At 35.0% G+C, this 14,843-nt stretch overlaps 1 protein-coding gene across 1 annotated transcript; it reads right to left on the reverse strand.

The window, feature by feature from the left end:
• Positions 1 to 2,000: 2,000 nt before the first annotated feature.
• Positions 2,001 to 14,287, reverse strand: TWF1 (twinfilin actin binding protein 1). The gene is made up of 9 exons (XM_036252792.1): positions 14,185 to 14,287; positions 12,215 to 12,292; positions 10,313 to 10,491; positions 9,097 to 9,192; positions 7,953 to 8,057; positions 6,203 to 6,328; positions 5,788 to 5,938; positions 5,537 to 5,658; positions 2,001 to 4,066 (listed from the first exon to the last, which is right to left on the reverse strand). Exons 1-9 carry the CDS (start codon positions 14,207 to 14,209, stop codon positions 3,896 to 3,898), a joined length of 1,053 nt encoding a protein of 350 aa, XP_036108685.1. The 5' UTR covers positions 14,210 to 14,287; the 3' UTR covers positions 2,001 to 3,895.
• Between the last annotated feature and the right edge of the window lie 556 nt (positions 14,288 to 14,843).

A 14,843-nucleotide genomic window follows, 5' to 3' on the forward strand; every position in this document is an offset into this window, starting at 1 on the left:
CAGTTAGTGAGAGGTATGGGCTTGCTGAGGCCAGATACTGTTTGATAGAATTTAGGAAAATCTGAAGCAGGAGCCAAGACAGGCCAATTCTATAGTAAAGCCACTGGAAACCACTTGGGTGGGCCTGAAAGTTGGTTGGGGCGTGGCCTCAGGAAACCACCAGGGTTGAACAAACAGTGTGAGCCAGGTTGCTGGAGTCCCAGATATCGTGCCTGTCTGCTTGCCCAGTCGGGGAAGGGCTCACCAAAGGAACAAGGGCCTCTACCAGCACATCTGTCTGGGAGAAAGCTACCTGTCCAGCTTTCACACCAATACCAAATTCAGTTCTTCCCCATTTATGTCTGGTGCCTTTCAAGCTGATTCCCCGGTGCGAATCTGTGCATGGCCCCTTTAATTAGAACTGCCTGGGGCTCCAGCATGCTCAGCCTCTCTCAGCTTCAGCCTTAGTTCCCACTGGTTTTTACAGCCAGAAGTATGGAGACTTCTCTTCCTGGTATTGGAACCATGAGCTGGGCACCTGTTGTGGGACGGGGGCCCCTCACTCCTCAAGGAGGACCTTCACAGCCAAGGTGTCCTCCTGATTTTTATCAGCCACACATGGGTGTGGGACCAGCGGTCACACCTCCTCCCCTCCTACCAGTCTCAATATGGCTTCCTTAATTTCGTAGTTGTAGGACTTCCATTCAGCTCCATTTCAGGCCATTTTGAATGACGGTTTTTGTGTAGTTTAGTTGTAATTTTGATGTAGTTGTGGGAGGAGGTGAGACCGTGTATACCTATGCTGCCATTTTGACCAAAAGTCCAGAAATAGTACTTTTTGTAATTTATGGCTATATAGTATATACAAAGAAAATGTGAGAAAGGATATATCAAACTACAATACATATGTATCTCAGGCACATTGTTTTTGTTCTGAGTAGAAATGCATTAGAGAATAACTTTTTAAAAGTTTTTACTATCAGCCCTTTTTTTTTTTTCTATCCTCACCTGATGACATTTTTTCGATATTCAGAGAGAGTGGGAGGACATGAAAGGGACACATCGAGTGGTTGTCACTCACGACCCAACCAGGGCTGGGGACAAACTGCAACCGAAGTATGTGCCCTTAGCAGGAACTGAATCAGGGTCTCTCTGGACTGTAGACCAATGCTCTAACCGCTGAGCCAAACCAGCCAGGGTGCTATCAGCCCTTTTAAGGACAATTCTCAACCTTTTGTAAAACTGCTACCAAATACACTCTTTTTGTAAGATAGCCCTAAAAAAAGGCTCATTTTGATACTGAATTACAAACCAGAGTGTATTCAATATTTGATGAATGAGTAAGCTTGTTCCTTAAGAGCTTAATGTCCAGTATGTTGCTCAACCTATTGTACTAGGGTGCTTTTATCACAACAGAAACAGTGTAACTCATGGCATTTTCATTATTGCTGCTGCAGTGGGAAAGCTCTCATCTAAAATAAGCACTCTTGATATAATTTGCTTAGGTTTCAAACTAGTCATTTTTGATTTAGACAGGTTAACTAACAAATGAATAGATGAATGAGATGTCTAACCTACCACCAGGCGTTGCATTTTGCAGAATTACCCATTTAAAAAAAGTTATAGTAGTTTGGTGTATCAGCATAAAGCTGAGATCCTCCCCTAAACATCCAGCCTTTTAAACCCCTAAAAAAGGTCTAGCTAGCACGCCTCTTCTTTCCCCACAGGCATGCATCTCCTAAATGCTAAGGGACCCCACAAGGCTTGCAACCCGGGCAGCAGTGGGCAGTGGCAGTTCACCGCAGGCAAATGCCCTGAACATGTTCCCAAGGCCCCCTTTTCTCTGCCTTCTTAGTGAGCCAAAGCAGACCAGCCTAGGCTCATTTCCCCAGCCCTTGTTTCACTATGCCCAGCTTTAATAAACATCCTCTAAAATTAAAACAAAGGTTATACTAGAAAACCAACTTAGCACACAATTTAAAGAGAAAAAAATTTATTGCAATATAAAATGCACTTATAAAATGTTCACAGAAGACGTAATTCTTCAATGCTATATAAATTTATTGGGAATATTTTATTCACCTTCTATTGTTATGATGATGCCACCTAAAATATACTGTAAACGATGAGTTATACTCTATAACAAACGCATCACTGATTTCAACAATCATTGGTTTAATAATAATTAGTTTAAGACTATATAATCACATCTATATTCTGGAATGTCCATTTACTTTCATGTAGTGTAGTGGAATTTAAGAGAATGATTGCACATGGATGGTACAGAAAAACATTCACTAGTAAATTATTTATACCTTCATGACAGGTTAATAATCTTCCTAACTAAAAATAACAGCTTCAGGATTCTCAATGCAGAAATCTGTGTATGTTGTGTCTATGTGTGCACCCATGGAACAACTTAAAAGTGTATCTTTAGTAAACAAGTGCAACATTACTGTTGATTATTTTGCATGTTTAAACATTATAGTCTGATTATTTGTAAACAAACAAAACCCCACACAAATATTCTTAATTCTAGAAAAAATATCTGTCAACCTATAATTATTCTAATATGCTTTATTTGAACACACATTGAATTTCTGAAAGGTGCATATATTACCTTAGGTAATAATGTGTAAAAGTGAGTGTTTTGTATTTTATACTATGAAATGTGCATTTCTGATATTGTTTTATGCAGCATAAAGTTTAGATGAAAAAATTCTAAATCCTGGGTTCCCACAGTTCACTTAGAAAACACCTCCCAGTTATGGCTCTTGCAGCAGGTTTAACAGATCAAACATGATGAAGTGTTCTAGCTCCCTCTATTTCAAGTATCAAAGAAAAACAAGGCTCAAAATCTCTGTAGGTTGTAGCTGAAAATGCAAAGCTTTAGAAAACAGTTAAATGTGTTTAGAAATAAGATAATTAAAACAAGATTCTTAAGTATTCATCTGTGTTAGGCTAAGTACTGGGACTTTAAAACAATTTGATTAAATCTGAATATTTGCTCAAAAGTGATAACGAACACAATTTGCCTACCAATATATGGTTTTGGAGAGAAATCAATCTTGATGTTTAAAACATTTTCAATATTACTGACTTTAAGTACTATCTGATTTTGAATTATATTAATATTCCAATGAACATAAATATTTGGCCTCACACTACTTATAATGAAATGACTTACTTTTGAAATAGAAAGTTTAAAGCACTAGAAAAATAATTTACTACAGCTGTTTTAACATGTCTTTCAAATGACATGAAAAATCCTTGTAGTACAGAAAATATCTTGTACCCTTAAGGATTCAGAGTGAGCTGATCTTCTGAAATTTTAATGCCATTTAAGAAACCAAGGAGTCAAACAGAAGACTGCTGCAATAAAGCACTGTTTCTAAAAGTTGCAGACATGAGCCGAGTTAGCAGTGCTCCTCAAAGTAAGCAACTTTCCATCTCTTCTTAGGCACACTAATTTTCAGCTTAGAAAATAATCTAACCTGATTCTTAACATATTCCTTAAGTAGTATGAATATTTTAAGGCCCTTCTCCCTCAAAGAAAAAAACTGATGTCTCACTAAAGAGTAATAAGAAATACATCTTCCTTTCAGACATTAGACTTTCTGGAATTGGCCCAACTGTATAAAACTTTAAGAATTATGTGAAAGTGTGGAATCATCACTCTATGAAAACAGTGTGATAAAATTAAACATCACTATGTTGAACTCTTTTCTAGCTTTCACTCAAAAATAGAAATGAGACTTCTATAACATTTTAAAAACACACAGAAGTGAAAAGTGCTATTTTTCAAAAAGTACATTTTTTTCCCCTACTTCATGTCAATATGGAATGATTTCAGTTCTCCTGTACTAATAGCTGAACTTTTAAAAAAACTAGTATTGCAATACTAAATATAATGACATTAATCAGTAGTGGCTTCAGTTTCAGCTGGACCCCTAATTAGTCTCCGAATTCCCCTTTTTCCTGCAGGACCTTTTGGTTTTGCAAAACTCTGCTTGTGTGCATGCTGCTTGGGGTGTACTTCTTCATAAAGGAAGTCTGCAGTCAGCTCATCCCCATTGTCTATCTCAATCTGTAAGAGATGAAGTTAGTAAACAGTAATGCAAAATAAAAAAGTACAACATGCAAAACCTAATACAAACAATAAGCCAGTTTTAAAGTGTGAATGTTCACAAATAAATATATACCATCCATTCCAGCAAGAGAGAATCAAAGGCCATATGTAAATAGTTTCCTTCCTTTCTTTCTTTCTAAAAATATTTTTATTTATTTAGAGAGAAGAAGAGAGGAGGAGAAAGAGAAACATGATGCGAGAGCAGAATACTGACTGGCTGCCTCCTGCACACCCACTATGGGGCACTGAACCTGCAACCTCGGCATGTGCCCTAACCAGGAATCAAACCAGCAACCTTTTGGTGCATGGAACAATGCCCAACCAACAAAGCCACACTGGCCAGGACTCAATAGTTTCATCTTTTTTTAGGGAAGGTGGCGGGAGTGTTGCCTGAATATACAATCAGCTATAATAATTTCTTTCTACACCAATTTAACTGGTGTTTAAAAGTAGACACCACCACTATCTTCTCAAGTTGTTCTGCTTGGATACACTATATTCAAGAAACATTACCCATGGCTCCTAAGTCACCTTAGGTCACTCAAAAACACTCTAGGACAGGGTTGGCAAACTATGTCCTACTGGCCAATATAGCCCAAGTTAAGAGTGTGTTTTATATTTTAAAAGTGTTGTAAAAACAAAAAATATAATAAAACAATATGTGGCAAAGACCATATGTAGCCTGACAAAGTCTAAAATATTTACTATCTGGTTCTCTTGTAGAAGGTGATTCTTAAAAACTTAAAAAGCATGAAGGGTTCAGTACCGAAAATACTGGTAATCTGTAAAGACCTGTGTTTCAAGAGTTGAAGGGCTCGAGAATGAATCATATCTTTATCCATGCCTCAACTATATTTAAGAAACTAAATTTAAGAAAACTGGTAGCTTAACTCCCAAAATGCAAATGTTATGCCCATTCTCTCCTTTCTCAATAACCAGAAAAATTTTCAACCATCTATGATTCAGGTATAAATGGAGACTGTAGTTCCTTATTAAAAGCAAGTCTTGAGACAATCACAAGTGTGTAGCTCTAGCAGCACTGTTCAACAGAACTTTCTACAATTCAGAAATGTCCTCTAAATTCTGCACTGTCCAATACAGTAGCCACTAGACACATGTGGCTAATATGATTAAGGAACTGAATTTTAAATTTTAATTTACATTTAAACTTAAATAGCCACATGTAGTTTGTGGCTACATATTAGAGAGTACAGATGTTTAGGAAGACTGGGGTCATGATAGGAGTGGAGGACATACTAAGGACTTATGATGAGAACAAGAAAAAAAAACTTGCATTTGTAAATCACAATATGTCATGAACTACATGGAAAGACAATAAAAATCTAGCAAAAACTGAAAATTTTTTAACTAAATAGGTAGGCATTAGATAAATACATTGATAAGATAAATAAATAGGTTGGTAATTACCTTTCTAATGACATCCATTTGTAGTTGTCTTTCTACAATTTCTAGCAGAGGGCTTTTGCAGCTAGAATACAGCATCCGTTCTCTTATACTGCATGTGTATCCAGGCATTGAATAAATAAAAACTGTAAGTTAAAACAAATAACAATAAATACAATTAGCGTATCAATTGAAGCAAATACTACACCTCATAAAACTATATCTAAGCCTTCCGGGCAAAAAATAAGCAACACGTTAAAAACAATGTGTCATACCTATGGATTCCAAATAGTCTCCTTCATGGGAATGCTTATACAGAAAGAAATGGTACCGTGCTGAATCCTTGGGAATCCTCTTTGGCAAATCTTTTAGTTCCGTATTTGTTGTGTCGGCCAAAATTATAATTTCATTTTTTATATCTATTTCCTGTCAAGAAACAAAGTATACTCATTAAAACAAAGATATTTAAAATTTATAATTAAAATACTAGGAGACAAGGAGAAACTTACACAGGTTTGACTTTTTCATATGAACATATTATATACATTGCTTCTGTAGTTGAAAAATACGGATACAAATAATCAGGAAGCAAATAAAAAAGTTTTAAAATCTATTAAAAATAGACCTTCTTTAAGCCATAAGCTACAAAAAAGAGCAGCCATTTCATAATAGTCATTATATATCTCTTACCAATTGCACATAGTTGAGCTGTCTGTTACTCAATTTTTCCAAAGCCTGAAAAGCTTCTCGAGAAATGGGAAATGCTACTCCTTGTAGTGTTTGATGTTTAGTGTCCACGCCCACGTCAGTTTGTACCTAGGTATGACAGATTTAATGTACTGATGAATTTTTAGCATTTACCAGTGTCATATGACAAAGATAACAAAACCAACTTCTATAAAGTATCATTCCAACCTTGCCCATTTCTATGTAACCAAAATTAACACTTAAAACACTACGAACTTAAAAAGCAAATAGTTTTTCACAGTTGTTAATGTTCTGCTAGCACTTTGTCAACATGCACAGTGCATGACAATTCTTTATGAAAATGTTGGGAGTGAATGTAAGTGTTAATGGGGCTTTAGGGGATTTTGTTTGGCACAACTGCAGTGAGCTACATAAGCTCTCTGAAGTGTCTTCACATTATACATTTAATTATTAAATTTTACTTGATAAGTTTTATGAATAGTAATATATAAAATACATATAGAACTTTACTTTGTTCTGCTAGACATAAAATGTAACACAAATACCATGCACTGAATTGAAAGGAGTACACACAGTATACAAAGACACACACAGCTCAACAAAGTATACTACTGCAGAAGTTCCAGACTCAGAGCTTTCATTACTAAGAACAAGGGAGTACATGTACTAGAAGAAAAGAGTACTTTAAGAAAGCTTTCAATGCATATGTTTAAGACTTTTATACTCAATAAATGATAGCTTATATAGGGTCTCATTTGCAGTGTAGCAACAAAGAAGTCAAATAGAAATTTCACTATAAAAAAAAGTGAATGGAGATTCTACAGCATAAATGATACTGGATAATGAAAACATCATAGAACATATGCAAATGCATACCCCAATATGATCCTCTGGGTTCTGATTGCAAGGAATAAAACAAACTATCAAACTTGTAAAAAAAAAAAAAAAATCACATAAAAATCCCTACCCAAATTGCTTTAGTTAAAATAATATAAAAATAGATCCTTGCTATCAGGTTACTATAAATAATACTCAATCACTTTCCAGACTGATTACTATTAGTGTGTTACTCAGATTAGTGAACAATGGTTTCTGCTACTTGTTCTTTTCTATGAATTCCAGTAGAAATACAGTACTTTTCTAACTTGTAATTACAATGGAAGCAGTAAACACATTAAAAAATGATAAACCATAATATAAATGGAATTTATTAACTCAAATATGCTAAACAAATATATGTATATAAACACCATCCAAGTAGTGTTCATAGTAGTTCATTTATAGAGCAGCTAGAAATTCTCAACATCCTATAGCATTTATATTCTATTCTCTTTAGTCATCACTATTCTCTGAACTAACATAAAACAAACCTGCTTCAGGTAACCTCAGCAGATATAATATTCTTTGCACTAAATGTATAACACACACTTTTTCTATTATTTAGTATTCAAAGTACAAAATGAAAAAGAGTTGTACTTCCAACAGTAAGATTTACTATTCTGTCACATACATTGTAAAGACAGAAGAAAGCTATTTATGAAATTGATGTGAAATTTAATATTCACTTTTAACTTTTTTCCTGAAAATACATTGAACATAGTCTTGTCTCTAACATAAACAAAATAAAGGTAAGCTACCTAACCTATTTATTGTCTAGTTATCTCTACATCTATTAATTAAAAAAACATTTTTAAACACTTAAAATCTTGCAAGTTTCAAAACAGTAATTTACCTCATTAATTTTAATCTGTCGTAATTCTTCCTCAGCTGCAGTCAATGGGGCAGGAGAAGATTGTGATAGCAAATATTTTTTATATCCATGTAATGATACATCTTCCTGTAAGCAGAGACATACACTATTATTATTCTCTAGAAGTCAAACCTCAGTGAGGTTACTTAGGACAAATGAAATCATTACTTCAACAGAAAAGAGAGTGTTTCAACTGAAAATAAATACTGTCAAGAAATTTACTATTTATTCTTATTTTTTAAATCCTCTATTCTATAGGTTTCAAAAATTTTCAGGGGAGAATCTACTCTTCATTTTCTAAAGTTTTATAATTACCAAGTCTTTTTATGAGTGTGGGGGTGGTAATGGCCAGCCACAGGATGAACCCACTCATGCTTTAAGTCTAAAGGACAATTATCATTAAACTTCTGAGCCTGCCCTACAATTATTTAATAATCAACATATTCAGATTCTGAATTCTTATTATAATGACATATAATTTCTCTATAATTATTCATAGAAAATAATAATAGTTCTTATTTCAAAGAAAAAAATATTCCAAAGAGGTCTACTTTTCATAAAAATTTTGTGGTTTGAATGGAAGACTGAGGACAGAATTGAAAAACTAGGCCATTTTACAATTAATGATGAATAAGCAAAGTATTCACATAATCCTATAGTCTATACAACAGATTTCTTAATACTTTAATTAAGATATATTAATTGATCAAGTAATTATCCCAATTAACTATCAAATCAATTTACCTGCCTCAATGTTCTGAATTAAATAGTTACTGCTTCCACAACTTGGGTATAAATGTCCATATTATCTAAACATTACTTTATCAAGTAGTCTCTCACTTTTCTGAGCCTATTTCCCCATCATTAAAGTGAAATGGCTGAACTAAATGAGGAACTGAACTAGAGGATCTCTAAGGTACATTCTAGTTTTTGAAGTCTAACAAAGAAGATTACAACATATTTTTTCAGGATAAGTACAATGCTTCAGTTAACTTACATATCATATGAAATGTAACAATATTTTCTCTCATTCTTGTTTTCAGATTCATCAATCTGAATTCATATTAATTACTCATTACCTAGGAGTTCTCAATCATGCATAATTATAGAAGTATACATTTTGTACCTTTACTGTCCCAAATACTTCATCTTTAATGTGGCCACCTCCAAACTCCTTTTTCAGAGTTGCTCTTGTTGCTGCATACAACATTTTTTGACGAACCTATTAAATTGTGAAAGTTTGCTTAGACGTTTATAGATAAAAACTATTATTACAAAAGAAAGCACTTTCTGAATATATTAAAATCTTCAAGCACATTAAAAAACAAACTGTGATAAAGCTGAAGTCCACTAATACACTAAAGTATGTTTCTACAAATAAACATCATAACACCATCTTCTAAACTATCAATGGCTATTTAGGTAGATTTCAATTTATAATACATCCTGTTTTTCAATAACTGGAAAACAATCTAAATTTTTAAACAATTACTCATTTTTAAAGTATAAAATGAGTTCAAGAAAATAAAACTACTTGAAACACTATTTTAAAATACAAAGAAGAAAACACTGAAATGAAGTAACCTGGACACTGACATTTTACTAAAAGCAAATCTAGATTAGATGTTACTAATTAAGAATCAAATATTCATGGCATATACCATTATGAGAGACACATAAATGAAAATAACCAATATAAAGTACCTACAGAAAACTACTAAAGATAATTATCAACCAATAAATCATTTAATAATCCTGCATGGTCAAATCTAGTATTCCTTTCAGATTGGATGTAAGAAATTAGAGGATGACTTTTTAAAATAATGATTTCTAGATAACTTTAAAAATCGTAGTTTTTCTATAAGAAACAAGAAAAGTACTCTTTAAAATACGGGCGGTAGCCATATATTAATTTTGTCTTAATTTCTATTTAGTCAATTTTAACTTTATTAAAAAAAAACACTTGTGTATGATTTGAATGGCAACTATTAAGAATACTGAACATAATGTTCAATTAGTTCTCAGAATTATTACAATTATTACTCTCAGACCAAAGTAGTTAGCTTTATTCTTTAGAGGTCCATAATCATTCATAATTGATACATATTTTACAATTTTAAATCAGTAATTCTATTGATTTCAAGGGCAAGACTTCTGAATTTAAGCATATTACTCCTAATTCCATACTACCAATCCAAGAATTTTCTCCATGATCATTCTCTTCTTTGGGAATTGACTGTTGCTTCTTAACTTTTCCTTAGCCTAGGAATATTTCAGAAAAAAAAAAAAAAAAAAAATTCTAACATTTAATGTTAAACAAGTTACAAAAAAAAGTTACTTACATGAGAATGATCTGGAGACCATGCAATGAATATCCATTCATATCCCTGGGCATTCTGAGAATCTAACCTGAACAATATATAGCATGGTTGTTTGTCTTCCAACAGGGGTAAAACAAAGGAATCATAATCCTTATCCCAGGAATCTGAAGGCTGACTACATGATCCAATCACAAGTTTCTCTATGAAGAACAATTTTTAAAAGATACATAAATGTTTTGAAATACCAAATGAAGCTAACAAAGAATAGAAGAATAAATTTAGTTATTTCCTAATTACTATTATTCACATCAAAGAATTGAAAGAAAAATGGTCACTACACAAAAAATAATTGATATAAAATAGCATTAAAAACAGGTACAAAAATTTTATGACTAGCATGGTTAAAATAATGTTATTTATTAAAAAACACAAGAAAGGAATGGATAAAAAAGATCATAAATAGTTGAGCTGGATGGCTGAAGAATGGGTGATTATATTCTATTTCCTAAAAGGCTTATTAAGCTATAAGTTATCAACAAAATATATTTAAGTGTACTACTACCCAAAGGATAATTTCTGAAATTAACATTGAATTGTACAGTAAGAAATATTAAAATAAAACCAGGTTTAGTGCCTATTTGGCCATAATGCTACAAATTTAAAATTTGTCCAGAAGCATAAACTGGTATAGCCACTTTAAGGCACTACTTGGCAGAATCAAGTAAAAGTGTAAATATACTCTGCATAGAGATTCTCTTACACATAGAATTCACTGTAGTACTGTATGACAGCAGAAACTGAAAAGAGCCTAAATATTACCAATAAGAGAATGGACATACCATATGTGGCACAGTCACAATAAAATTCTATTCATATTAGTAGCAGTTATTAAGAAGAGATGGAAATATTTATTCTTTGTAATTTCCTTATTTAAAAAATTTTCTCAAAATAAAAATAGAGTACAACCAGATAATGATGATTTAGGAAATAATGTCATTTTCCTTCTATTAAACTTAACCAGATACTAGTTAAACTTTACCATTTTACTTAACTAGTTGGTTAGGAAGTGATGGCATTTAAAATTTTAGCTCAGTATTTCTAAAATATGCTGCTTTACAGTATATGTTTATTCCTGTTCAGTGTAGCAATATATGTAGAACAATTGCATATTTTCAAACTATTCTGGTATTTTTAATACATAAATAGAATATCTTGAGTAAATTATATTTACTTCCAGTTTATGAGAGAACAAGTTATTTTTCCAAAGCAAAATATTTCAAGGTATTTAAGAAATTAGGCCAGTGGAATATTTTAACATATTCATTTGTGATTAAATAGTTATATTATAAATTGTTCAAATTCAAATTAGCAGAATTACAAGATTCTCCCACACAACCATATTTTCCATGTTTACAGATTTTGAAAGAATCAATCTAAAAGTGTTACATTCTCAGAACTTTTTCCCAAAAGAAAGAGGAATCATTTCTGCAGCATAGATTGTAATAAGTAGAAAAAATAGGGGAGTTTAAAATCCTATTTCTATTTCAAAACTAACTTTACTGAATAGTGAGTCACAAATAACTATTTTTTCAGATAATCACTTGTTTAGTGATTTCCATTCCAGAGATGGAAGCACTGACAGTATAAATGGATTAACATGCAGAAACTGAGCCAAAATGTAATAGAGGAAGATGTCACACTAAAAAACATCTTTCCCTTTCCCTGTCAAGTTCAGAATTCACAAAATAAGCAGAGGCCCATGGGACATGCCTCAAAATGTACAGGATCCAAGTTACCTAAAGGCAAGCTTTGAACTTGCTTCACATTAATTAATAGTTCAAGTCATTGACAACTACTTAGAAGTTTAAAAATGTAACACCGAATAATCCAAGGACAAGCAATATATAAAAATGTTTAACTAACCATTTTCAATAGATATTTTCAGAAGTCTGTATTTTCCATTTCTTGCTCTGGCAAAGATATCTTTAACATCTTCACTTGCTGTGGAAAATAATGAAGAAACATAAACCTATTTTTATACTTATGTATTAATATTTTCTAATGCTACTTAAGTGAGGAAAAATGAATTATAATACAAAGCAAAATATTTTGAATATGTAGCATCCTCATTGTAATTTAAATTAAAAACTTAAAGGTAAAACACAGTGGACACTATATATAGCTAAGAGACACAAATATACTTTTAAAGTATATTAATTCTAATTTGTTTTAGCTAAATAATTTCATAGTAGAAATAACACTGGGAACCGTGGCTGGTATGGCTCAGTTGGTTGGAGCTTTGACCCAAAGGTCTCAGGTTCAATACCCAGCAATCAGGGTATATACTCAACATTCGGGTTTGATCCTCGGTCAGGGTGGATATGGGAGGCAACCAATGTTTCTCTCTCTCCATCCCCCTTCCTCTCTCTCTAAAATCAATTAAAAAACAATAATAACGTAAAATAAAACAAAGAAATAACACTGACAGTGAATATATTACAGTTACTCAAATCCAATAATGAACAAATTACAATTTTGAAAAACACCTTTATTGCTTCTTTGAAAAACTTTGAAAACCTGCTTTCATTCTCTTCTGGTTAAATTTCAAGCTTATGATAAACAAAAACACCTTCATCAATTAATATTCTACACCTTCATATTAAAAAGAACACTAAATATCAGATACCCTATTATGCTTGAAGAAAAAGTCAATAAAACTCATTAGTCAAATAAAAAGTTTATACTAATGGTTACATTTTTCTAATTTATATTTTCCAAAATGCTGGGATAAACTCACTGAGCAAATATATATTTAAAATCTAACCCTTGTGTTCCTTATTAAAGCTTCAATTTCGTTCTTGGGTTGCATGTTTGACCGCAAGAACCACTACTTAAGTAGTGTTTCCAATAGGCTCAAGCATTAAAGTTAATAATTACACACTTAAATGTAAAAACTAATGCAGACAAATAAAGCAACGCTTTTACATTTGAGACCATTTTGCCTATGTTTGTGTGTGCAGGGGCAGGTGTGGGGTAGTGTCAAAGACCTATAAGAACAAAACACAATGAAATGTCCATCTAGGGAAAAGATTCGTTGTCTATTTACAGCAAGAGCTTGTGTTTCTATTAGAACTCATTAAGCGATCTCGAGTAACCCCGGGATATGTTATTTGGTTGTGACGAGGTGAGCGCTTCCAGACTGGCCCCTTTCGAACGAGGAATGGAGGGGAGAGATAATTGCACCTTCTGTCAGCACGGGTAATTAAATGCAGCCACACAGATCAGACTTTCCAGTTCTCTGGGGGGGAAACTCAGAAAAAGATCAAAACACCCCATACTCAGGATTTCAGAACATATTTCATGTTCCCATTTTGGAAGAAAATGCTAAAGAGTTTGGGAACTCTTACTGGGGGAAAAAAAAAATCATTCCAGCATCTTTCTTTTTATAATTCAAGTCCTGTAACAATCTCCTTTGGACTGTAAAAAGAAAAATCCCCCCTTCTCTCGACAGCGAAAGCAGCCACAGTCGCCTCCACCTTTCCAGGTCTCCCCTACCTGATAAAAAGGGGGAAAGTTGGGCTAATGTCTGGGGCGATGGAAGGCACGCCCCCGTCACCCAGGCCGCCTCGGGAACCAATTTCCTCCGCTCTAGCGAATCTCGGGTCCGTCTGCAACGTGGCTGCGGCCGGCCCGGCTGGGAGGGACGCAGGCCGGGAGAGCCGGGACCAAAGAGCGCAGGGGGGGAAGGGGGGACGCAGAGCCCCGGCTCTCCCCGCGAGACCGAGTCCCCGCGCTCCCAGCCCGACTTCGGCCGGGCCTGGCCCGCAACCAGCCCGGCTCGCCGGGAGCCCGCCGGGAGTCCCTTCCCCGTGGGACGCGCCGGGCACTGTTACCTTGGATGCCGGTCTGGTGGGACATGGCGGCGGCCGCAGGCTCCCGGCTCCGGTGCTGAGTACAGCGAGCGGCCCCGGCCGGCGACTCCAGGAAGTGGTGGCTCCGCTGCCGGCCCTGCACGTCATCAGCCAGCGACTGGCGGCGCCCCGCCCCTCCCCGCCCCGCCCCGCCCCGCCCGGGGAGGCTGACGGTGGCCTCACGCGCCCTGCTCCCTGCACCCCCGCCCGAATTCTCCTGGCCGGGCTGCTGCTCCAGGGCTCCCGGCCCACGCCCACGCCCGACACCCTGCGTGGGTCCCGCCCTCGACCCTCGTCACCGCTTCTCCCACTCCACCTGGGTGGATGAAGCGCCTCTAAGCCAACCCGTGGCTTTGCCTCCAGTGACAGTGCCCACACCGCCTTCCTTTCGCTGGGTCAGCAAAAGGATGCTTAAGGACGGAAGTGACCATTTCCCCGAACCTCCAGTTTCAGCTTGAAAGTGATGTGCACAATATCCTTCTTGGTTTACTCTTCTATAATCTATACAAATGAATGTGAAAGGTCACTTCCTGTTCCAATTAAAAAATGAGAATTGATATACTACAGTTGGTCTCCCATCAAATTTTCCCACGTTTTAAAATTAACTTAATTTTTCAGTTGGGCTCATTTAGAGACCAAGT

Source organism: Molossus molossus, unplaced genomic scaffold, assembly GCF_014108415.1.
Source record: "Molossus molossus isolate mMolMol1 unplaced genomic scaffold, mMolMol1.p scaffold_m16_p_10, whole genome shotgun sequence".
In the NCBI taxonomy this organism is placed as follows: Eukaryota; Metazoa; Chordata; class Mammalia; order Chiroptera; family Molossidae; genus Molossus; species Molossus molossus.

Bases quoted from the DNA above. Each gene is read 5' to 3' on its own strand.
- TWF1 (XM_036252792.1), bottom strand. From the start codon at position 14,209: ATGTCCCACCAGACCGGCATCCAAG. The intron at 6,329-7,952 runs GTAAATTACTGT...TGTCATACCTAG, and splicing joins GACAGATTAAAATTAATGAG to GTACAAACTGACGTGGGCGT. The intron at 5,939-6,202 runs GTAAGAGATATA...GTTTCTTGACAG, and splicing joins AGCTCAACTATGTGCAATTG to GAAATAGATATAAAAAATGA.